Source organism: Protopterus annectens, chromosome 2.part0, assembly GCF_019279795.1.
Source record: "Protopterus annectens isolate FY-2018-M chromosome 2.part0, PAN1.0, whole genome shotgun sequence".
Classification (NCBI taxonomy): Eukaryota; Metazoa; Chordata; order Ceratodontiformes; family Protopteridae; genus Protopterus; species Protopterus annectens.
This window is the reverse complement of record NC_056728.1, coordinates 1,125,933,350-1,125,955,818: the sequence shown is the minus strand read 5'-3', so window position 1 is coordinate 1,125,955,818 and position 22,469 is coordinate 1,125,933,350. Positions and strand designations below refer to the sequence as shown.

At 36.8% G+C, this 22,469-nt stretch overlaps 1 protein-coding gene across 1 annotated transcript in view; it reads left to right on the top strand.

Moving 5' to 3' along the window:
* LOC122793371 (probable E3 ubiquitin-protein ligase HERC6) overlaps positions 1-22,469 on the top strand; it is a 962,939-nt gene that overhangs the window by 798,243 nt on the left and 142,227 nt on the right. Inside the window, exon 20 of the mRNA XM_044061322.1 lies at positions 14,859-14,925. Coding sequence (XP_043917257.1) covers positions 14,859-14,925 — 67 coding nt within the window. The remainder of the gene's footprint in view (positions 1-14,858; positions 14,926-22,469) is intronic.

The following is a 22,469-nucleotide window of genomic DNA, read 5'->3' as shown; positions in this document are numbered from 1 at the left end:
AAGTCATAGATCTGTATAGACACATCCGGTCTCTCCTGATCTATGAGATAAACCAGCATGTCATCATGGACCGTATCTAAATGGACACTAGTAATATCCTGGCTGTATGCAACAGACCTGTGTGAGTAAATAATTACATCATGTTTGTTACATCTGTTAGATGTCCTCAAAGAGGTCGTCGAGGGCATGCATGATGACACTACTATCATCCTTTTGAACTTCACAAACCCAAGCCATTTGACACAAATCCGTAGTGAGGTATTCACTCAACACTATCAGATGTGGCCATAAACACCTATATCACCAAGTGGGGAGACTACTGTATCCACATACGTGGCACCTGAGTATGTTGAAATGTGTGAAGTGACCTATAATCCCAGGTCCAGTGATCAGGTGTGTACATCAGGGCTGTCTGCTAGGCCCTGTCCTGTCCATTGTGTAAGTCACTGATATCACGAATGGCATACACATCCTGTGTCCAAACAGCTGTCTCGAGGATTACAGATTGTGGGCAAACATTGACTCCAATTGTGAGATTAGTATAATACAGACAGTATTGACACACACTAAAGATTGCTGCCATAGAAGTGACAACACATGAAATGAAACAAAAACATGGGGGAATCTGTTTCATCGTGAAAACAAATGCACAACCCAAAGCTGATGTAAACATCACACCCTATAATCAAACCAATAGGTATGTGACCTATGTCCTGGGGTAGGTGGTATGTGGCACATCCACCAGTATGTGGCCACAGTGCAGACTACACCTTTGTATGTAACACAACTACTGAGTATGTGAAGGACATCTACATCACAGGCCATAATACCGCCATAGTTCACAGCTTTCTTTACACCAATAACTGAGTACAATGCACCCTTCTTCATGTACCTACCTACACATCTTCCATTGATGTGTAACTGAAGTGTAACACCTTTTCACAGTGAGTTGTCACACGTCTTACTGGCCATACCTAGGTATTCTTTTTGTTGCATAAACATTACTGTCTGGTGGTGCGGATCCCCTATCAGGTTGTTACACCAGATCCAGGTGTGATACCTGCTCCAGTGATGCACCATGGATTGTGCCATAAATATATATATATATAAATATATATATATATATATATATATATATATATATATATATATATATATATATATAGAGAGAGAGAGAGAGAGATGTTGGTGTCAGGACAGTGTGCGTAATTACCCTCATAGATTACTGTGATGTCAGAGAGATGGGATTACTGGTGGTAGTATTCTGATGTTGTCCATGACTGTGCATGCTTCTTTTACTATTGCCCATGAGCCTTTAACTGTGTCCCACTTGTTAGAGACCTCTGCTGGGATTGTACTCCAGTTCAGCCAAGTCAGTTTGCACAGCTTCACAATATGCACCTTACCCCAAATGTATATAATGTCTCTGATAGATGTCCTCTGCATTGTTCATGTAAGGAGGCTTATCTCAAAAAGACATCATCCCCATTGTTATGTCACCTTGTGTGACAGTCACATAATACACATTTCCACTGTGCAGTCCGTAGTGCAGTCCGTACTGTACCATATTGATATGTGATTGGGTTACTGCTACAGCTGTCTTCGATTGACATGCCCTCATCTGCTGTACATTAGGTTGTTTGACCTGTTCTCTTTCCTTGTGTTCATTCCTGCAATTCATCTGTGTGTCCTTATTCAATATACACACTTCCCCTGAGGGTTTATTTTACATGGCAGTCCATGCACCCTTACAGATCATTTACATAGCTTCTATACAGAATGCCTGGAATGGGATTTCACAATACTCTGCACTGTATACACTGTTCTGTACTGTGTTTGGACCATATACATAACTGTATGTTAAGCCCTCATAATCATTGTGACATTCCATGCAATCCTGCTAACATACTGTGCTCTGAGGTAGACAGGTTTGCTACCATGTTGCTTTACATGGTTTCCTGGCCATGAAACCATGGTTGCTTACGGTTAAACAAGTGTGTGGCATGAAGGTGTAATTAGCGCATCATCACATACACATATACTCCATGTAAGCTTCGTGTGAAGCCTACATGGAATTTACTGAATCCCAGGGTTACTTTATTTGCTTCATGTTTTGTCTTTCATAATCCACGTTATTTGATAAGAAATATTTGCTTTGCTTAACTCTAACACCTATGTGGTGTGGAATGTCACACCTCTGGCAGCCTGCACACATCTTGCATTCAAAATCATTTTCTGAAAAATAAACTTAAAAAGTATAAGAGAAAGCAAATGTACATATTTTGTGAAAATTAAATCTATTAAAACTGTAGAAATAGCAATATCAGTAAGAAATATTCTTTACAGTAGTAATAGCCGGTGCATCTATAGTCTTTTCCATAAATACCGTAATGTATTATAATGCACACAAACCCCAAATTATATTTTTGCAAACTTTCACAAAAAAATTTAATTTGTCCTGGTCTCCTTCAATAAACACATTACGCAGAATAACATTTGACGACCTTTATTAAACATAACTTTGTTAACCAATATTTATTAATTACAACTGAAACATAGTATAGTTGATTTTAATCATAGCATAAACATCTATGTAATGTTACCAGGACAGTGTGATCTTACTCATCCTGATCCGGTAAGCAGCGTCCATACCTTCACTTGCTTACTTTACTTATGATGCAGCATCCCATCACTCACTGCATTTACCACTTATTGAATTAAACATCCAACCAATAAGCAGCGTCCTTACCTCCGCTCGCTTATTTTATTCATCAAGCAGTCACCAACTGCTGACTTTCCTTTCCAAACTCATTGAAATGAACACCAGAAGTCGAACAGAATAGGGAAAGCCTGCCCCTCTTCACCACCCACCAGGCTGTACCCCCTCCTTCCAACCAAAATTTCCAGCGACCTAACCGCACCAAAAGGATTTAAGCCAAACATCATTTGGTGTACTCAGTTCTCTCTAAACCAAACTGGATCCCTGTCATCACATCACAAAACCCTATCATATAAATACCAAAAACAGCCAATTGCCTAAATGGCTGAAGTTAAACCGATAACCCCTCTCCACTGCTAAAGTGTAATAACCATAACCTTGCATAACCTCTGTTTATTAACTAAATTCTCACTTATCCTAACTACCAATAGTAACTTCGTAATGATTCCCAGATAATTACCTACCAAATGTACCCCATAACCTAAACCCCTTGCCATGCAACATCACGCAAGGGCAATTGCATACCATTGGGTATAACTGCAGCCCTACTTTATCACCCAATGTATATAATAATGACCAAAATGAAATTTCCTCTCCAAAATCAATTGAATAGCAATCCTGCCAACACACCAGCCCTCCATTATTAGCAAGAAAACAGTTAATGACCATCATAGCATATGCTACTCAACAACCACCCTCAGAATGACTTCATTACATCTGTAAAATAAAAGCCACATGAACTACAGCCCAATAAACTTCCAATAACCAAAGCCATCCCTCGCAATAAAACCTATCTTGACCATAGCCAATGTCTGTCAGTCTTCACACTACCAAGACTACCCCTACCCTTCAAACCAATGAATGACTGACCAAGATTTAATAAGTTTACATAGCCTTGCCCCCTTGCAACTATAGTACTCGCATCACAATCTCCTTTTGACCAACTGTAGAACCTTACCTTGTTCCAAAGCCTGACCAATAATTAAATCTATCCCAAACTCCTCCTCACAGGAAGTTGCAATACAAATTTAATCAATCTGGCAATCCCCTGCCATAAGCCTTCCTTATAAAACCTGCTCCAAACTCCTGCAGCAAGCCTTTAAACCTAACATGTCCTGATGCACCTTGTCAAGCAACACAACACCACAAACCATACCATTATCATATTAAACGGATGAAAATGAACCTAATCCCAAACAATTTCCACTAAACCTCCTACACCAGATTAAATTGAAATTCCAAATTCATCATCCCCCAATCGTTCTTCCTGCCATCCAACAAGGCACAAACCCAACCCCCACAACTTATGTCCCCCAGCATTACAGCTCTCGTCACATTTGTAAACTGCAAATCCTGATAAACAACCCTATCCATATTCCAAAAGACCATCCCACTGAAATGCTTCAAATGGCACCACAACCCTATCCATCTTCCAAAAGACCATCCCACTGAAATGCTCCAAAAGGCACCACAAGGAAAAATAAAACACACACAAAATCCCAACTTATTAACCCTCACCCAAAATGCCCAAGTAAACTAACTGACATGTTACTTCCATACCCAAAAAACTGAACATCTGTTGCTTGTTTTTGGCTTTCCCTTCGAAGCTTATTCGATGTGTTACCTTTGCATCTGATAAGGAATCAAAACATGGCCTATATCTACAAAGATTCCCAAAGCAATGCCTTGCTTAAGCCTTCTAACCTCTGCATAGCCAACCAAGCACCCAGCTTCTCACATATCCTTCAAAAACAACTGCATACCTACAATGCTCCTTCAAACCCTACCTACTCTTAAGTCAAACCTATACCAAAACACTTCTATCAGTCCAAAGCGCAAGTCCAATGGTGCACATGTTAATTGCTCTGAAGGCCTTAACCTGGTATGTGGCATTAGAACCTGCTTGATGGACTGATCTGCCTCCCAGAAAATACCACACCTTTGGAATAATTTCCCACTTCATGTCATACAGAATGCCTCATTGGCCCTCCTTAAGCACAATTTAAACAACTAGATAGATAATTGTAAATTCAACCCAGAGGGCTGGCCCATGCCCCTCTTGGACTAGGGCAATAGGTGCTGCACATGAAAATAAAGGTTGGACTTTACTGGCTTGTAAGTGCCCTAGAACCACTAGCCTAGTAATGTAGTATGATCCTACGATTGTTGCGACTCCACCCCACCTGTGGGAACCCCAGACTCCCCATAAACATTCCCCAACCCTGCTTTACTCTGCCCCCAACATATCTCCCCCTTACTTGCCCTTATGCTACCCCAAACTGCACCAGCTCTGACATGTATTAATGAACACTGAATAAGTAAGGTTACCTGCGACCTCAATGTGCACCAGTCCAGCAACCGGAACATTCCCCCAGCAGAACCCATTACCTTCCAAATCACTTTGTACATGCTAAACTGTTGCTCATTCTACACTTCTCCATCTGTGACCTCATTATGCATCCCTCCAGCAACCTGGTCATCGTAATGATCCAGCAGCTAAAATACCCATTACAGTGGCAGACAGCACCTGTCGAGACCACCATTTGCAGCCACAACGCGTGCCACACCCATGATGCATGGATCCTCTGCAGCAAAGTCCTTCAACTGCTGCCCTGCTTTTCTGTGTGACATCCGGACAAAAAAAAAAGCACACACAATAAGTACTGTAGCAATAAGAGAGAGAAACCCATTTTATTGCCAAACTCATGCCTGTCCTTCCCACTAATGTGTATAAATCCCCTATACCTCCACCTAAACTACACTTTCTTCCAATTGACCCTTCTTTACCTCCTCTTTTTTTATTTTTTTATTACTAATATGTGTGACCCCCCCCCCACCCCACCCCACCCCATGCACAGGTTGGAGTCACATATGGTCCAGCTATGCACCTCCGTAGGAGTCTCAGCAGCCCACACTTAACAAATTCCATGCTGAGTGGCCACCAATCCACATCAGGAATTCCCTACTGATGTGCATGAATTCGTTAAACAGTTTTTTTTTTTTTTTATAACTACATAAGTGAACAGCATACCATAACCCTCCTAGCTGACATTGCTAATAAGATCTTAGTATTATGTGTTTCACCTCATGCCCCATTTGTCCCACGTTATGATGTCTAATGTTCTCCATTTTGGAGATGGGAAGTTTCCAGTTATGAAAAACCACCAGAAGTATAGGTCACCAAAGCTCTTCCCCTTATAGCACAATAGCTACTGTACCTCTCAACTTCTTGAGCCATACCTCTGAACCTTTTAGAGACCAAGGCATGAACAAGGTCAATAAATAAGAACAAAGGCTCAAAAATAGGGAGAATTTTAAATCTAGCTCTTACAAGCTTAGCCAGTTGATAAATAACTGATTTTGCATTAATGCGGATTTCTGAAGGGTATGAAGTCTGAAACTCAGATAACTGACATTACTTCCAAACTTGACTCTTTAATGCTCAAAATCCACAGAAAAATCGTTCAGGGCCACTACGACAGCTGAAGTAATAAAACTTTATTAACTGACAGATAAATGTAGTAAGCGCAATCGTGATCTCACAGTCGCTTCTTCAGACTCTCATACACTAAAGCAGCATCACCCAGTTTATATGAAAAACAACCAATCAGCACAATCCACTTGACAATGTAAAAATTTAAAGGCATAAGAACATACATATAAAACCGGTACAACATAATACTCAGTACTGTATCTCTAGACTTAATGGGGGAGTGTGCATGCACGTAATAAAGGTTTCAATGAAACTGCATCATTAATACTTGGTGACCTCCCTGCATTAAAGTATAAAATCCATCTCTGTTCTGCCAGTTCCATTCTATTCCTAATATCTCCCCCTCTGATATTATCTCTTATAGTTTCTGTCACAAAAAACCTAAACTCATGTTGGTGCCCATATGTCTTGACATGCCGTGCCAATGCATTACTCTCCTTACTATTCCTGATATACGTTGTGTGTTCCAAAATACGTTCTCTTTGGGATAGATTCATTTTCCCTATATAGAAAGCTCTGCGTATTACACAAAAACTGTAATAAATGACATTCCTAGAGGCACAATCTGCATAAAACTTCCATTCTATGCTAAGTCCTGACCGTAGATGTGAAAAATTACAGACTATGTAGATAGACCTGCACGCATCCCAGTTCCGACAAGGATATGTCCCTTGTCTTTGTGAGGTTGCTATATTGGTCTCTATACTTCAGTTCTGTAGCATAACTGCCTTTTAAATGACATATTGTTTTTAAACAAGAACAATGTTTTTTCACTGACTATACCCCTAGGTTCATCAGAGACCCTCAAGATATTCCAATTCCTTTTGATGGTGTTACAGAAAACATTCACATCACTTGAAAAAGTCATAGGTACCCTTACTTTGCTGTGGTCATATTCTCTTCTATCTTCAGAATCATGTTCTGAAAAATGGGGTTTTCCACTAGTCCGTCTCTCCCAAGGAAGGTTGGAAACACAATCATCTATCTGTTTCTCTGAATACCCCCTCAACAAAAAAAAATCAGTCTTCATCTCATCAAGGCCTTCATTAATTGAAGCTCCTCATTATGCAACATCATCATCCTCAAAATTTGTCCTTTTAACACGTCTAGAGTGCATGCTCTTCTTTTGTAGCAGTGAATTTTTCCTACTGTGCTTCCTATACAGGCTTGTCTGCAACTTCCCTAATTCTGACTATAACGTCTAAAAAATGTATCTCTCCTTTAGAAAATCTATATGTAAAACTAAGTAATGGCATAGTACTAGTCAAATAATCTACAAATTCTGTTAGCACTTCACCTGACCCATTCCAAAGAAAAAAAATGTCATCCACAAACCGAACATACCATTTACTTTTATTCATTGACTCTTTAATGATTTGCCATTAATTGGACAACAAAATTAAAATTTTTTGAAAAATGGACCAAAAGATGAAGCAAAATCTGGACATTCTGCAAAATCTGTACAGTTGAGAGGTATGCCTACTGCAAAAGAGCGGGTGGGTACTGTAATGCCAACAAAACCACTGTTCCTTCAGCTATAGTATATTACATATTTAGCAAGCAAGCAATAACCCACTTTCCTCCATATATTTCTTAAAAAAAAAAACAAAACAAAACAAAAAACACTCCTCCATCATATTTACCATACTGGTTACTGAAATCTCCCATCTGGCTTCTAGCTCCTAAACACTCCTCTTATTTATTTATATATATATATATATATATATATATATATATATATATATATATATATATATATATATATGTATATAAACTTTTTTTTTTAACAGGCACAAAACCTCACCCACACTATCCCCCACCCCCTGCCAGCAACCATCGTACAAACTTAAAATGCCAGTGAAATCATTGGCTTGCATGTCCCAAAGGATCCATAGCATGTAACTTAACTGTCTGCCATTATCCATCTTAACCTTTTTTTTTTTTTTAATTAAAGTGCCATATTAGTATCAAAGTGCTCACATGACAGTACTGTGTTTTCAGTGCTAAGCCAAGTGACCTTCCTTCTCACAACATCTGGTCCAAATCCTTCTAACCTAGGTAACAGAAATAGTAATCTCTGATTAATTCCAGTGTTTAATAATGATTGTAAATATATTAATTATATTTGTATACACTGCAATCTGCCTGCTCTGCAGCTCCATGAAAAGAAAAGCCTTCCCTGCTGAAGCTCACAGCCCATGAGCTAAGACCCTTACTGTATCATTAATGCACTGGAAGGCATCCGTGAACAACAACTTGCAGCCATAGAAACCATTTGCTGCTCAACTGATAGCTGGCCCCTCAGCGAAATCTGAATATCTACAAGGCATCAGAGCATACCGCTTAACCTCTCAGAGCAAGAAACCTGGACAAAGCCACTATAAAAGTGGGATAAGTATAGGGACTAAAACACTGCTCTTACAAAGTTAGTGATAAAATAACAGGTTTTGCATTAGCATGAATTTTCTGAAAGGCAGGAAGTCTGAAATGCAAATGTCTGTACTTATTTTCAACTGCATTCGGTAATTGTATGTCAGAAATTTACCAGCAAGCCCATATTTTTGAAAAACGGACCAAGACATAGGAAAAAGAAAAAAGAAGAGACACACACACTTGACATGTGATGAAAAGTACTCTTTGATATGCCCCAGACAAATTCTCCTCTAAGCCTGGGAAGGGAGCACCCAATAAAGAACGAATACCAAGGAACACAGCAGGACAATCATTTGACCCTTCACCCTTGCACTGTTTGTCACATCTGACAGTAAACCTTATCTCTCAACACAAAGCCTGCTGAAATGGGAGAAGAAAAATAAAGACAGATTGTTAATATCTGCCCATAAACTTAGCAAGTAACAGTATATATATCTGGACCTTCCTTATCCATAGAGCTCTATGAGCATGCCTGACCAACGGCAATCACTTACGGGCATCTCACAGCCCTGGAAACCTGCTTCTGCCAACTGAAATGAGAAGAGAGACAGCAAAATAAACCACACAGAATCTTTACAGCTCCACCACTGACTACTGACTTCCCACCAATGTCATGCCAACTAAACTGGCCATTCCATCTACCAAGAAATAAAACCCCATGAAGAGATGTTATACACGACCTCCTGCAAAGCACTGAACACCAGGAAAAAGCAAGCCAGAGGCCATTATTACCACTGCTGAAAACATATCACCATCATAGACTCCTGAGTTAAAACAATTAAAACTAGACAACCACCCACTCCCTACCAGTCCAACATAACCTGCACACCCAGACCTACCCTGTCAGTGAACATACTATGAGAAACCACACAGTCTGACATACAGTGGAGGAAAAAAATACTACAATTCTCCCCATTACCACCACATTACCCGAGGCCTACCTGTCTTCCAAAATACCTACAGGTCATCTCGGACGTAACCTTGCCTTAGCAAGTTCACACCAAAATTTGATTCCCTACCCAGTTACACTTGCATAACCCCTTAAACCCCTACCAACCTTTAACCTCATTTCCTCGTAATCACCCTCATTCCCATTTAACACTTTCATTCCCCTTGCCCTCTTAACTCCCACTAATATATTTATCTACCCTCGTGAAGATGTCCTTGGGCAAATAGGTTTGTTACCAAACCTCCTACCTTAAAAACTGTACAACCTAGACATATATTGTTAAAATACTTTTGTTAACCAGTCATAAGCTTTCACATGAGAACAACAAATTCACCTATAAGTTCATATAAATATGAAAACATATGCTTAATTGTATAATTACAAAACAAATAATATTGTATATCTCTCAAGACGTGTACCTTACATTGCAAATATGTAAGACCGTTTTCAACATCTAAGGTTTCACTTAATGTCCTGCAAGAATTTGTAGGACATTCTTGTTTTTGAAGCATTAAGTGTATATGGAAACATTGCTTGTTTTCATAATTACTGGCAAATAACTAGCAATATTTCCAGTATGGTGTGGTATAAACTAGCATTGACAGTGAAATGTCCTGTTTCCCACATTGTTGTTTCACACACACTATGTAGGTCTGTCAGTTATGAAAAATGAACATAAAGCTGAAAATAATGAGTAATAAGTTGCAAGATTAATTTCTCCACTGCAGGACATCCTAGACTAACACTATTAGTGCAATGTTGCTAACTCCCTGCCCTTTCTAAATATTGCATATTAGCTGGTAAGTCTGTTCAAGAAGCCAGTCCCAAAAAAGTTCTGGATGCCCTATAGTGGTATCAGTATAAACTGGTACTATATAAAAAAGGTGTTTAGCCTAAAAGCATGCCTTTGTTTGATCGTTATTTATATCGCAAACTGTTGCCTCTTATCAGTGAATCACACAACTCACCAAATTTAAGGCTTTGACTTGATTCTTTATCTCATTAAGGCAAGCGTGTAGTTACCATTCAGCCCTAGTTATTTCAAAGTCTAAATGAAAAAAATGGCAATATTTTAGTTTGCTGATAATTCATACATTTCTCATGCTTTGTTTATATTATGTCTCTGTGCCTTTCCTTTGTGAAAGGCAAAAGTATTGAATATTTTCAAAGGATCTTCCCCTCTGACATGTAGAAATATTGCACCTTTTTTCTTGCGTCTCAACCACTCATCCTGGTTTGAGATATAAATCAAGTTTCTGGATCCTTGGCTTCCAATTCCCTGCTAAATTTTCTTACAGCAAGGAAAATTATTGGTAGTTTTATTTGGGCCACATTTACATTAAAGGAAAAAATATTCAAAGGCATTTTCATGAGTTATGCATGTACAGAGGCAAATGATAGTTCAAATATGAATGCATTTCAAACAGCAAATTACAGTATTGTATTGCATGATGCTCAATGATTTGAAAATTAATAAATATGGTAACTTTTGATGCCATTTTGAATTTAATTGTTTTGTTGAGGTAGTGTCACAGAAGCAGTAAATTGTGTCACTCTGGTTTTATCTGCCTTGTGTAATCTTCATTCCCATCACAGTTTTATCAACATTCTTATACTCTCCATGCTAGCGTTTTGTAAAATGCTGCTATGCAACGCCAACTTTCCGAATCCCAGTGAGCCAAAAAGACAAAAAAAAAAATGCCTGACATACAAAAGTGTGGAAAAGTCATTTGTACTGTTTTTGCAGGGGTCCAAGCCCCCTGTAACCCCAGAGGTTCTATATACCAACTGTTTTGTTTTGCCAACTTGTAGAAGGGAGAAATCTCCCAGCACAGGTGAATAATTTCTGGCACACACACTTAGAAACTGCACTGGCAATGATTTCCTAAGGATAGTAGCATTCAGTATTATACCTTTTGTCTTTTTCTACATGCTAAAAAAGCAGAAACAACAATAGTTCACCAACCACTACAAACTGAACAAAAACACCAAGAATGACATTGAACTGAAAATTTAATTAACTCTATCATCTTAAGTTAACAGACCTCTTCAAAATAACCTAAAATCACTTAAAGCTGTTGTATATAATGTGATGAATAATCTTATTGGATAAAAAAATCAGCTGACTAAGAAATTTAATTGTAACATTTACATAAAATTAGTACAGTGATACAGAACCTAATTATAAATAGTAGTAATAAAAATGTTTATTTTTTAACCTTGTAGATTTTAAGAAACATTTTATATTAATACTACCATTCAACCTTTGCAGTTTGTCCACCTGAAGTTTCTGCTACCTTAGTGTTTCTCAATTTCAAGTGATCTTGATTTTTCAAAATATGCCTGTGCAATACATTATTTTTATTTTTAATTCTGATGTCATACAAATGTTCCAAAATGCTTTTACTGAACTTTCTTGCTGTCATCCTGATATAGAACCCATCACAAGTTCCACATAAAGCAATATAAATCAGCTCAGTGGTATCACAAGTAACCCTGCTGTTTAAATAGTGTTTTTTATTAGTTGGTTAAAAATTGCCTTCTAAAATAAATGTATATGCTTTATAAGTACTGCCTTTCTATGTTCTTGCTACTTAGACGTTGTAGATGTTTCTACAGTACTGTGGTCATCTTGCAAAATTAGCTTCAAATTGCAATCATTGTAATTAACAATGTTTGGTCTTTCACCCACTATTTTGAACAGATCTTGGTTGCATTGTATTTTCCATTTATTGGTTACAGTATTCTTAAATGAACAAACATCTACAGAAATCCCCCATCTTGAATGCTCTACTAATTTTACCCTTCTCTTGTTCTTTATTTAGCATTCCCTTTGACAGTAGAGATGGGTAATGTGTGTGTGTGTTCTTAATAGCATACCCTGCTGTCTCAATTAGGTCATTGTGCATTATTTTGACACTTAAATTTCATAGCAAACAAGTGTCCCAAAATGCATTTACTGAACTTTCATATTGTTATTCCTGATAAATATCAGTGTATTGACTTACATTGCTTTATATGTATGTTGTGGTATCGCACATAACCATGCTGTTTAAATATTGAGGATTTTATTAGTTAGTAAAATCAAGTTTACCTTCTAAAATCAACCTATATTTGTATGTTCCTGCTGCTTTAGATGTTAGAGTTCTCTAGAGTACTCTGCTCATCCTGCAAAGTTAACTTCAAATTATAATCATTGTAATTAACAATGTCTGGTCTTTCACGTATTATATTCAGCCAGTCTTGGTTGCTTTGTATTATTTTCTATATATTGGTTAGAATGTTCCTGATTGAACAAATATTTACAGAAATCCCCCATATTTTGTAATGTTCCCCTTCTCATGTTCTTTATTTAGCATTCCCTATGATAACATAGGTGGATAATGTATGTGTCCCTGTTCTTAACATGCTCTGCTGCCTCAGGTCATTGTAAAAATAACTTCTCCACAAATTAAGCAATTATTTTGTCCACCTCAACCAAAGATTGGTCATCTTTACTCATTAATCTTGAAGCCCTATTAATTTATTAATTGCCCTTTCTGGTATATTTTTCATCATAAAAATGAGTGATTACTGGAATAGTGCAGGTAACTATTAACAGCTGTATCTTCAGGATATATTTTACTTTCAAAAGTTCTGTTAGTGGTATCTATAACAATATTAGTCTCTAAAAAATTAACATCTCCACCTTTGCCCCCCTTAGTTAACTCTAAAAATAGTAGTTGATTTATTAATCACTTCCAGAAACACATCAGTGTCAGACAGTCCCACAACAGATAAAAAATGTCATCCACAAATGTAATAAATAAGTTTACCTTGGGGCAGTAAATTTTTACAGTGTCGAGTTGCCAGCCCGGCAAGCAACCTTCAAAGGAGGCACACCCACACACGCTCGCACGTACCTGCATGTCTTTAAATTCACTGGACTGCAGGGAGGACATGCAGACTCCACACAGAAGGTGCTCTAGCCGAGAATCGAACCGGAGAGCCTCTTGCTGTGAGGCAACAATGCTAACCGCTACACCACCACGCCCTCTTGAGCAAATTCACCTGGAGCAACTGTAAGGAAGCCATTCTATAGAATAGAAGCGATAGTGGCAGTCTTATATTGTCTGCTTTTCTAGTAGATTCTTGTGCCAGCAGCATGATGCATGTCAAGTAGTAAGGGATTGGTATATGTGATCTCATGCATGCACTGCCTGCAAGTAGCGATGATGCAAGTTCCAGCTACCTATGGGGAGATTGTTCACTAAGGAAGGGATCAACATTATTAGTAGACTGTCTCACATTCTAACACCTGACTGTCACCTACAAAGAGGGCAGATGGACAACATCAACATGCATAATAGTTAAGAAATTCCTACCCTCTGCTTGGGCTACTTTCTTTTTGTCAAGTTGGAAAAACAGTGGTTAGTAAAAGTCTTTGCAGAATGCAAATATATATTCCTGTTGTAGTATCTCTGAAATGATGTTAATGCATTTTTCTTTTATTTTATATATATGCACACACATGTGCAGGGTGGTTATGTCCATGACTCTTCCACTCATAGATAATCTAAAAATTCACTTTTTGTTTTAATTATAGTAGGTGTACCAGTATCTGTCGATCTTATCTAGGCCTAATTATTACTGTTTATGAAGGCGATCTAAATGTTTGTTTAGAACTACATAATTTACAACAAAACGTACTGAAGCTTGATATTTCACCGTACTGATTTAATATTTGTATTGCTTATACTTAAAATTGAAAATAACTGTTACATTTTTAGTGTTTGCTTTGCTGTGTTATTATTTTTCATGTGCAACAGAAAACATCCTATAGAACTATGACCTTAGAAATTAGGCGTTAGGTTTTCAACAAATGTCTTCCACCCGTGAATTGTTGAAGTACCAGTAAGTTAGTTTTTTCATGGGTTCTGGAAGTACAGTTGAACCCATACCATTAAAAAGGGAAGCATTCTGCCACCTTCACACTGCTAAAATGAGGTATTCAGCTATCATCACAGGACACTATGCATCTGCGTGGATAATGAATATCTGATGGCATCTTTACTTGTGCAAGTCAGACATCCCCAGATATTAATACAACACTAAAACACTGTGGTGACAGATGAGTGTTATCCTTTACAATACTGACTTCCATCTTCTACAAGTGAAAAATGTTGAGCAGTCTTTGAGTTTGTTCTTAAACTGGAGAGATTAGCTGAATTTTTAATGATTTCATCTTTTACTGAAACTTCAGCGATATTTTCTTTTTCCTTTAGGTCATTGCAGTATCTTTTAGACTACAGCTGTGATAATTTTGAGGAAAACTTCACCATTTTCTTTGAAGTAAGTATATATGTTAAAGAAAGCCACTAAGTGGACACACACTGATTAAAGAGGAAGGTGAAGGGACGAATGAAGCTAAGTAACTGCAACAGAAATGTGATTCCAGGGTTACCCCATGTCCCTCTTTATGTAGGACATTCCCTGTTTGAGCAGTCATGGCCTGTGGAAAAATATGAACATTCACAAATCTCCTGAGATGTTAGGACAAAACAGTATTTTGGGGGTTTCCACTAATAGTTATATAAAACAATTATTTTGTATTTGAAGCCTCTAAGTATTATGTTAAGCAATGTAATTAACTCAAAATCCCACAAGAATAAGCATTTATTTTATAAAAAAAAATATATATATATAAAGTCCATCCCTATATACTGGTAGTGATTGGACATTTGAAAAATTGGCAACCCTTTGTGATACTGCTGTTTCAGTCATAATAGTGGTGGAAAAGATACTATTTGTTAAGAAAAATGCATGCAAATTAACTTATTTTTCATCATATGTTGTACTTCTGTATTATATAAAGCATCAAAACAGTATCCAATAGGAGCATTAAAATAGCATTGTTTTTGTAGCGAAAAGTAAGATTAAAAATATTCTTCTCTTCTAAGCTTTTGTAATTTGCCATTATCATATAAACTTGGTTATTGTTTTTTGTAAGATGTATTTTCTTTATTTGATACTTTCTTGAGAGTTTTGGTCAGTTTAACTTGTGCAGAACAACATAGTATGTGGAAATGTAGCACTAGAACAAACCTTTGTCAAGGGAATGTATCACACTCACATACCAGAATGTCTGTTACATTTTCAGGCAGCTATACCCAACAACAGAAGATAGGCAAACATTTAATGGGGAAAAAGCAGAAGACAGTATATATAAGGATAAAGGACTAGTAAGGGACTTTGGTGCTCAGGGAGACATCTCCTTCGTGCACCTTGCCCCCAGCAGCAGAGCCAACCATTAGGTAATAAGTAAGCTGTGTTCTGATGCACTCAGACTGAACTTCTCTGACTGGAGCTGCAGCTGTAATATTTTGCATTGCACTTCATGGGAAAAGCAGCATTTAGCATTGTGGTACTTTTCTGACTGGAACAATGCTGCTCTGTTTTGCATTTTAGAAGCTGGATCAGCTATCTGTAGCAACAAGTACTGTGCTGAAATACTCTAACAACTGTACTTTTTGATTGGAGCTGTGATACAGGGGGACTGAAACTGTTAAATTTTGCATTGCATTTTGTACTAAAGGGCAATTAACATACCCAACATTCACAATTACAAAGAAAATAAATGTATTGTTAACAAAATAGTACTGTTGGAGTGAACCTATGTCATAAAGCAAGATTCAGCATTTTAAAATGAAATGTCAGCAGAGACTGACATTTAGTACTGTATTAATAAATTAGAAATTGAAAACTGTGGCACAATATTAACAGAGCGCTATTGTACACTGATAAGCCTAATTCAGATATACTTGATTGGAGGTGGGGGGCATCTACTAACATTACTGTTCTGACTGGAGCTGGTACTGTGATGAGAGTTCTGTTCTGGCACTAATACATTGTGCATTGCACATTTTAGCTACAAAGAAGCAACTTTGTAGCATACATTATTAGCAGCACAGTACTGTGGTAGAGTGGTGACATAAAGCATGATTGTTTGCAGAGCCAGCATTTAAAAGTATTGTACTGTTGAATTAAAAAAACAGCTATGCTACACATTATTAGCAAGATAATACTAGCACTATGTGCTGACATTGTCCTACCAGCATGGGGTTATAGATTATACTATTCCTAATATGGGCTATAAAACTACACACTCATGTTTTTAAAGCAACTCCCTTTCTTGCTTCTTCTCCTTGTCTCTAGAAAAGTGAAAGAGAGAGAGTGAATGATGCTGCAGCAGCATGAGGGTACTATCTCTGTCCTCACAAGTGCTTGAATGAATGTGGGAGGATTAAAAAAGTAAAATAAAACCTGTCACTGACAGAACTAATGGAAGCATATGGTTTGCCATTAGAGCAGAAACGGAACAATAATGCAAGAACCGTGACTAGGAAGCACATATGCCACAGTACACCGTTACTAGGAGGCACAGGGTGGACAGATAAAACAGAAGATATAGCATTCTGTATCGTGTGAAGGATCAAAGCAGTAGAGCATATCATTAAACGTAAAAAAAAAAAAGGAAACCCTATAGGCTAACTGTAGACTGGAAAGAACTGAACAGTTAATACAAGGGTTGTTTGTGAGACAAAATAAAAAAAATGACAAAGTGTAGCTTCATAATGGATAAAAATAGATGCTATTGGTGGGGGATATTTTTGGCAGATAAACTGAAATGCTGACTGTGGCAACAACTAACATTGCATCATTGATGAGCTACTAGGGGCAGGTCTCAGGCCATTAGTACCAAATCCTGCTTTGGAAAAGACTGTCTCAGACAGAGTAGGGCCTCATATGTGGAAGTTAATATCCACTTAGGAAATGAGTAATGACTATAGCTGTTCAGTATCAACATAACTACAGATTTGTCAGTTCTATGGACTTTGAGGGGTTAATTTTGACAAAATGTGTTAGTGCTCAGAAATTTAAAATGCAGGAAGGTGATATGAAGAGCAGTATGGCTACATCAAAATTACCACAGAAACAATACTTGTATAACACCAGTTAGTAAAGCTCAAAGAAAAGAAAAGATACATTATTTTAAATTAAATGCATTCCACATTTAGCAAAAAATGAACTACTTTGCATTTTACAGGCATTAAGAATTAAAAGAGTAGGAATAACAGGGATGTTTAAGTGTTTGTGCTCTACAAAACATATCAAAACATCCTATTATAGTTGTGAAAAAAAATTAGTATAGACATCAAGGCAACAGGAAATGTATGCCGTGTGACTCTAAAGATTGTCATAAGGTTTGTGATCATCTGTAAAACCTACACTGTTAATTCAGGTTTTTTGTGTTCTCCTGTGTAAAACATATGCATACTATGTTTCTTAGTCTGGTCTCCTAATGGAAATAACCTGCCTCCCAATCCTGCCTTTGTAGCAGCACTGCATTGTTGTCTAATAACTTTTTTCATGTTTTGAGCAATTTCTGTGATGGTAACCACCCACAGAATCATGATTTTGCCTGTAGTTACCTTTCTTTACAGATGCTCAGCTGCTTCTTTTTTTGCCTATAAAATTGCCGGCCAGTAACGTTAAGGTAATTATTCTATCATGAAAATGGTGTGGGGTAACAATTTACAAGATGTCCTCTGTGTTCAAATGTGATGATAAACATGTTGCCACAGTATTCAACTGTAGTAGTTTGAGATAGTAAATATTGTTTGTAAGTATACTGAAAAACATAAAGACAGTTTTTTATCCATCCATCCACAACCCCTTTTTCTCATTTTTGGACGTGGTGTCAGGGTGTCACTTCACAATTTTCATATTTATGTAAATTAATTAAAAGTACCTGGTTACACATGCACAGCACTATATTAGAACATTGAGAATCAGATACTTTGTGTAGTTATTGCTATGGATTTAGCTAGTAAAGTTATTTAGTAATCATTGGAGTCACTGTGTTGTGTGGAATTAGACTGTGTTAGAGCATGATGATAGATCCGAGTGGTTTAATAGAATTAAAATGGGCAGTGCTTCACCCCCAAGTCCCATCATTGATTATTGCCATTATACTTTAGTGGAGTTTTGAGAAAGTTATATCAATCTACAGTACCTCTTACATATGCACATGTATTTTTGTAGAAATGTCTTTTATTCTTGTACTTTATATCTTTCAATTCAATTGTATACGTTTAAGGATTTTGAGCATATTTCTTTAAATGTTTGCTTTTCACTTTTCATGACTGTTAGTGGAAATGTGCTGCTGTGCCCAATTTAAAAAGGTAGAAGAGACATCTTAAAGAGTATTAAGAAAAAAGGCTTTGCAGGCCTGTTCTTCTCCCTTCAGACTTTGTCCCTGCTGAGGCCTGTAACTTCTTTGGGGGGCATATTTTTTCCGTCTTCATGTCAGCAGTCATCCCACCCCACTACTGGACACCTACTCATTTCCCAGTGGTGGAGATCTAGATGGGCTGTCATAAGTTCTAGTTTCCAGTGTTTAGGCTAAAAGCTACTTCCACTGACTCCAAAAAAATTGAGGTCATGAATTTTGTCCCCCATTCATACATCAAACTGTGCTTTAAATATTGTAACTCTCAGACTCTCTAATTTTATGGGGGATGCTATTCTAAATTCTATGAATATTCTGAGTCATACACCTAGGTCTTAATGTAGTTCTGTTTAAGAAAATTTTAAAATCTAAATTAGAATATTCACAAATAAGAATATTCAGACTCTGTGCTAAATTCATCAGAGTCTGTTACAGCTCATCTTTGTATGCATTAAAAGCAAACATCTATCTCTGCCTAAAATACCTGGAATGTAGAGTACACAAATGTAGCCTTTTGCACCTTTTTTTGCAACATAGATCTTGAACAGGTGGAATCCATTTTGTAAGCCTCCTCTGAACTTGCTCCAATTTGTTGAGTCCTATTATATAAACATATAAAATTATTATACTCTCACTGTGGTCTGACAGATGCTTTATATAAGGCAGTCAAGTTTTTAGCATCACATAGTGATATGCTGTTTAACATATGACCAATTTGCCTCAATGCTTTAGTCTATAATGCTAAGATGTTGAGCAATGTTAGTTTACATGTGATGATAGTACCCAAGTCTGAGATCTCATTAACATTTGATGGGACATTTATCACAGTTATGACAAAGTTATAACGTGACACACATTGCTGTTAAAAAATACACCATTATCTTTGACCCAGTAAGAGATGTTTCCCAGGTCAATATTAATATATAGATTGTATTTATCAGAGACTGCCACAAAACCTACTTTACAGTCATCTGCACATTTATTCATCCAATACTTAAAGTTGGTGGGAAAAGTAACCATCAGTCACTTAAAAAGTACATTGCTGGGGTACATGCAATGTAGTTGACATAATATCAGAATAAGTACCATTGATCGTGACATGTTGTTTTGTACCACTGAGCCGGTTCAAAGGATTCAAGCTGTACCAAAGACCTAGCTAAAATGACAATGAATTAGCTCAAGAAAGGAAGATTTTAATAATGGGTGCTTCTAGTCCAGTTGCTAAAACATTCTAGACTGTGTTAACACTGCTCTATTCATTGGCTTTTAAGTGTTCCTCATGTTTAGAGTCAACTGTCATGCAGACCAACTGCTTTTCTTACTTTAGTGCTGTTATAAATGATGCAGATTCTAGCATTATGAAATGTGTTCATAAGTGCATACTAGGTCCATATAAGCCTAGCCATGCAACCCAAATGTGACCCACAAATTTGATTTATAGACGAGATTAATGTTTTCAGCATTTCTTTTTTAAGATTAATGAACAGAGATATAAAACCTTATGTTATTGATATCTTCATGGAATCTAACATGGTTTCTCTCCCTAAAGAGGAATAAAGTTTGGTTAAATGGTCAAATGTGTAGAAAATGTTTTTGCTAACATTTAAATTGCTGCAGTTCTCTATCTGTCATGGTGTTCTAGGAGCAGCTGACGTGCTGCAGGTGTTAGAAGTAATACAAAGTAATATGTACAATTTACACTTAAGCCAAAAACAAACTGTTGAAAAATGCCAAGAAAGCCGAACTATGAAACAACTACTGCTTTTAATAACTTTAAACGCACAACATTAAAACATTTTTCATCCTACTAGATAGTGGGACTTCTTCAGAATATCAACACTCCACTAAATTCAAACTCTATATAAACTTTATATAAACTTGGCGCCAAAAAGACGCACTAATGATGCTAACAATTTAAAGCTATATACTTTCAAAATTCATGCCTTGAACGATGCTTTAATGATACATCATAAAAAATACTTTCATTGACTTTGATTGAATAAAAAATATATATATTATAGTCATGATATAAATAATGTAATAATAATAATAAATAAAAACAATATAAAAATATATAAAATTATATGTAATATTATACAGGAAATGTGATGCATCTGCTGATCTAATAGCAGCTTCTTTTTTGAAAAATATATGATTATATGTGTGTATAAAATTATATTATTATGTTTTACATTCATGAAGCATATTCATCTTCCAATAGATGTATATATGAACACTATACTAAAATTTATTTTGAATTATAAATTGTACTATATGCATGAAAATTAGATTTAACGGCTTCCTTCAATTAACCAATACATGACAACCATGAAAAAAAAACTAATATTCACACATATATTGATAAATTTATTTATAATATGTACAATTTTTTACATTGGTCTGCCATGTCTTCTTCTACTGCTTTATTTCTTCCTTTGATAAAAGAAGAAAGAAATGTTCGTTTTCAGAAACTGTGTGTACCGTGCTTTTCAACTTATAGTGACCAGTTCTAAAAAAATCTTATTGCTGTGTGGAGATGGAAAGTATGCAATAGGAGGAAAGTATTCAGTACTTCAAGCCACCCCTCCCTTTTTTTTTTAATATTACCTTTATTTTCATCTCTATTAAGTATGACTTGCAAAAACACATGGAGTTGTATTCTAGTCTTACAAAGAGGTGTAAATTATGCATTGCTATTAAAAACCAAACTAATTGGTGCACAATTAAGGGGGGTGGAGATGAGAATATAAAAACAAAAAAAAACCCTAATACCTTTTTGGGTGGTGGCAGCTAACTCTGTACTCAACTGTCAATTCCCAGGGAACAAATTGGCTGATGTGCTGTCATCCCAGAAGAGAATGAAAGGGTAAGGAGGGCAGCTGAGAACAAAGCTTAATGGTCATTGTGTGGGTTGGAAAACAAAAAAAGAAAGAAAAGAAAACATGGGCACTAGACAGAATTTGTGTTAAATCATCTTCCTCATCTGGCTTCAGTGACATCCAAACTCTTTCTAACAAAAATCAGATATGTGCTACAAAATGTTAACTAGAGGTGTAGTAGATTGAAAGTCTTCTCTGTGTCAGTCTAAAGCATTTACAGAAAGTTCTTTTTAAAACTGGAAAATATAAACAAACCTGAAGGTCTGTTTCGGATTTCTGCTGCTTGAGCATTTAGTTAAATGTACAGAGATTAATGCTGGTAACCATTAAATTCTTTCCTTCTGATTCAAGAATCCTAAATGGCAGCTGTGGTTTGAAAAATACATTTGGGCATATACCCACCTATTCAGGACATAGGTTCATAGGTTGTTACTAGGCTAATGATCACTAAGGCCCTTAAAACCTAGCCACACACTCCAAGCCGTTTGGGTCACAATTATCAAGGACATCTATATGGGGGGAACTTGTTAGTAGGGAGGTAACTAAAGATTTGTAGGTGGGAGTTAGGATAATGCTTTTCTTATTGATGACCTCTAACCATAAAGGATATGGGGCCAGACTGGTAATAAATTTATGGTTTCCCATCCAATTGTCAAGTTATGGTTTTTGAATAGGGTCAGGGACGACCCCTGTATTTCATGGATAGGGAGACTATTCCATAGTGT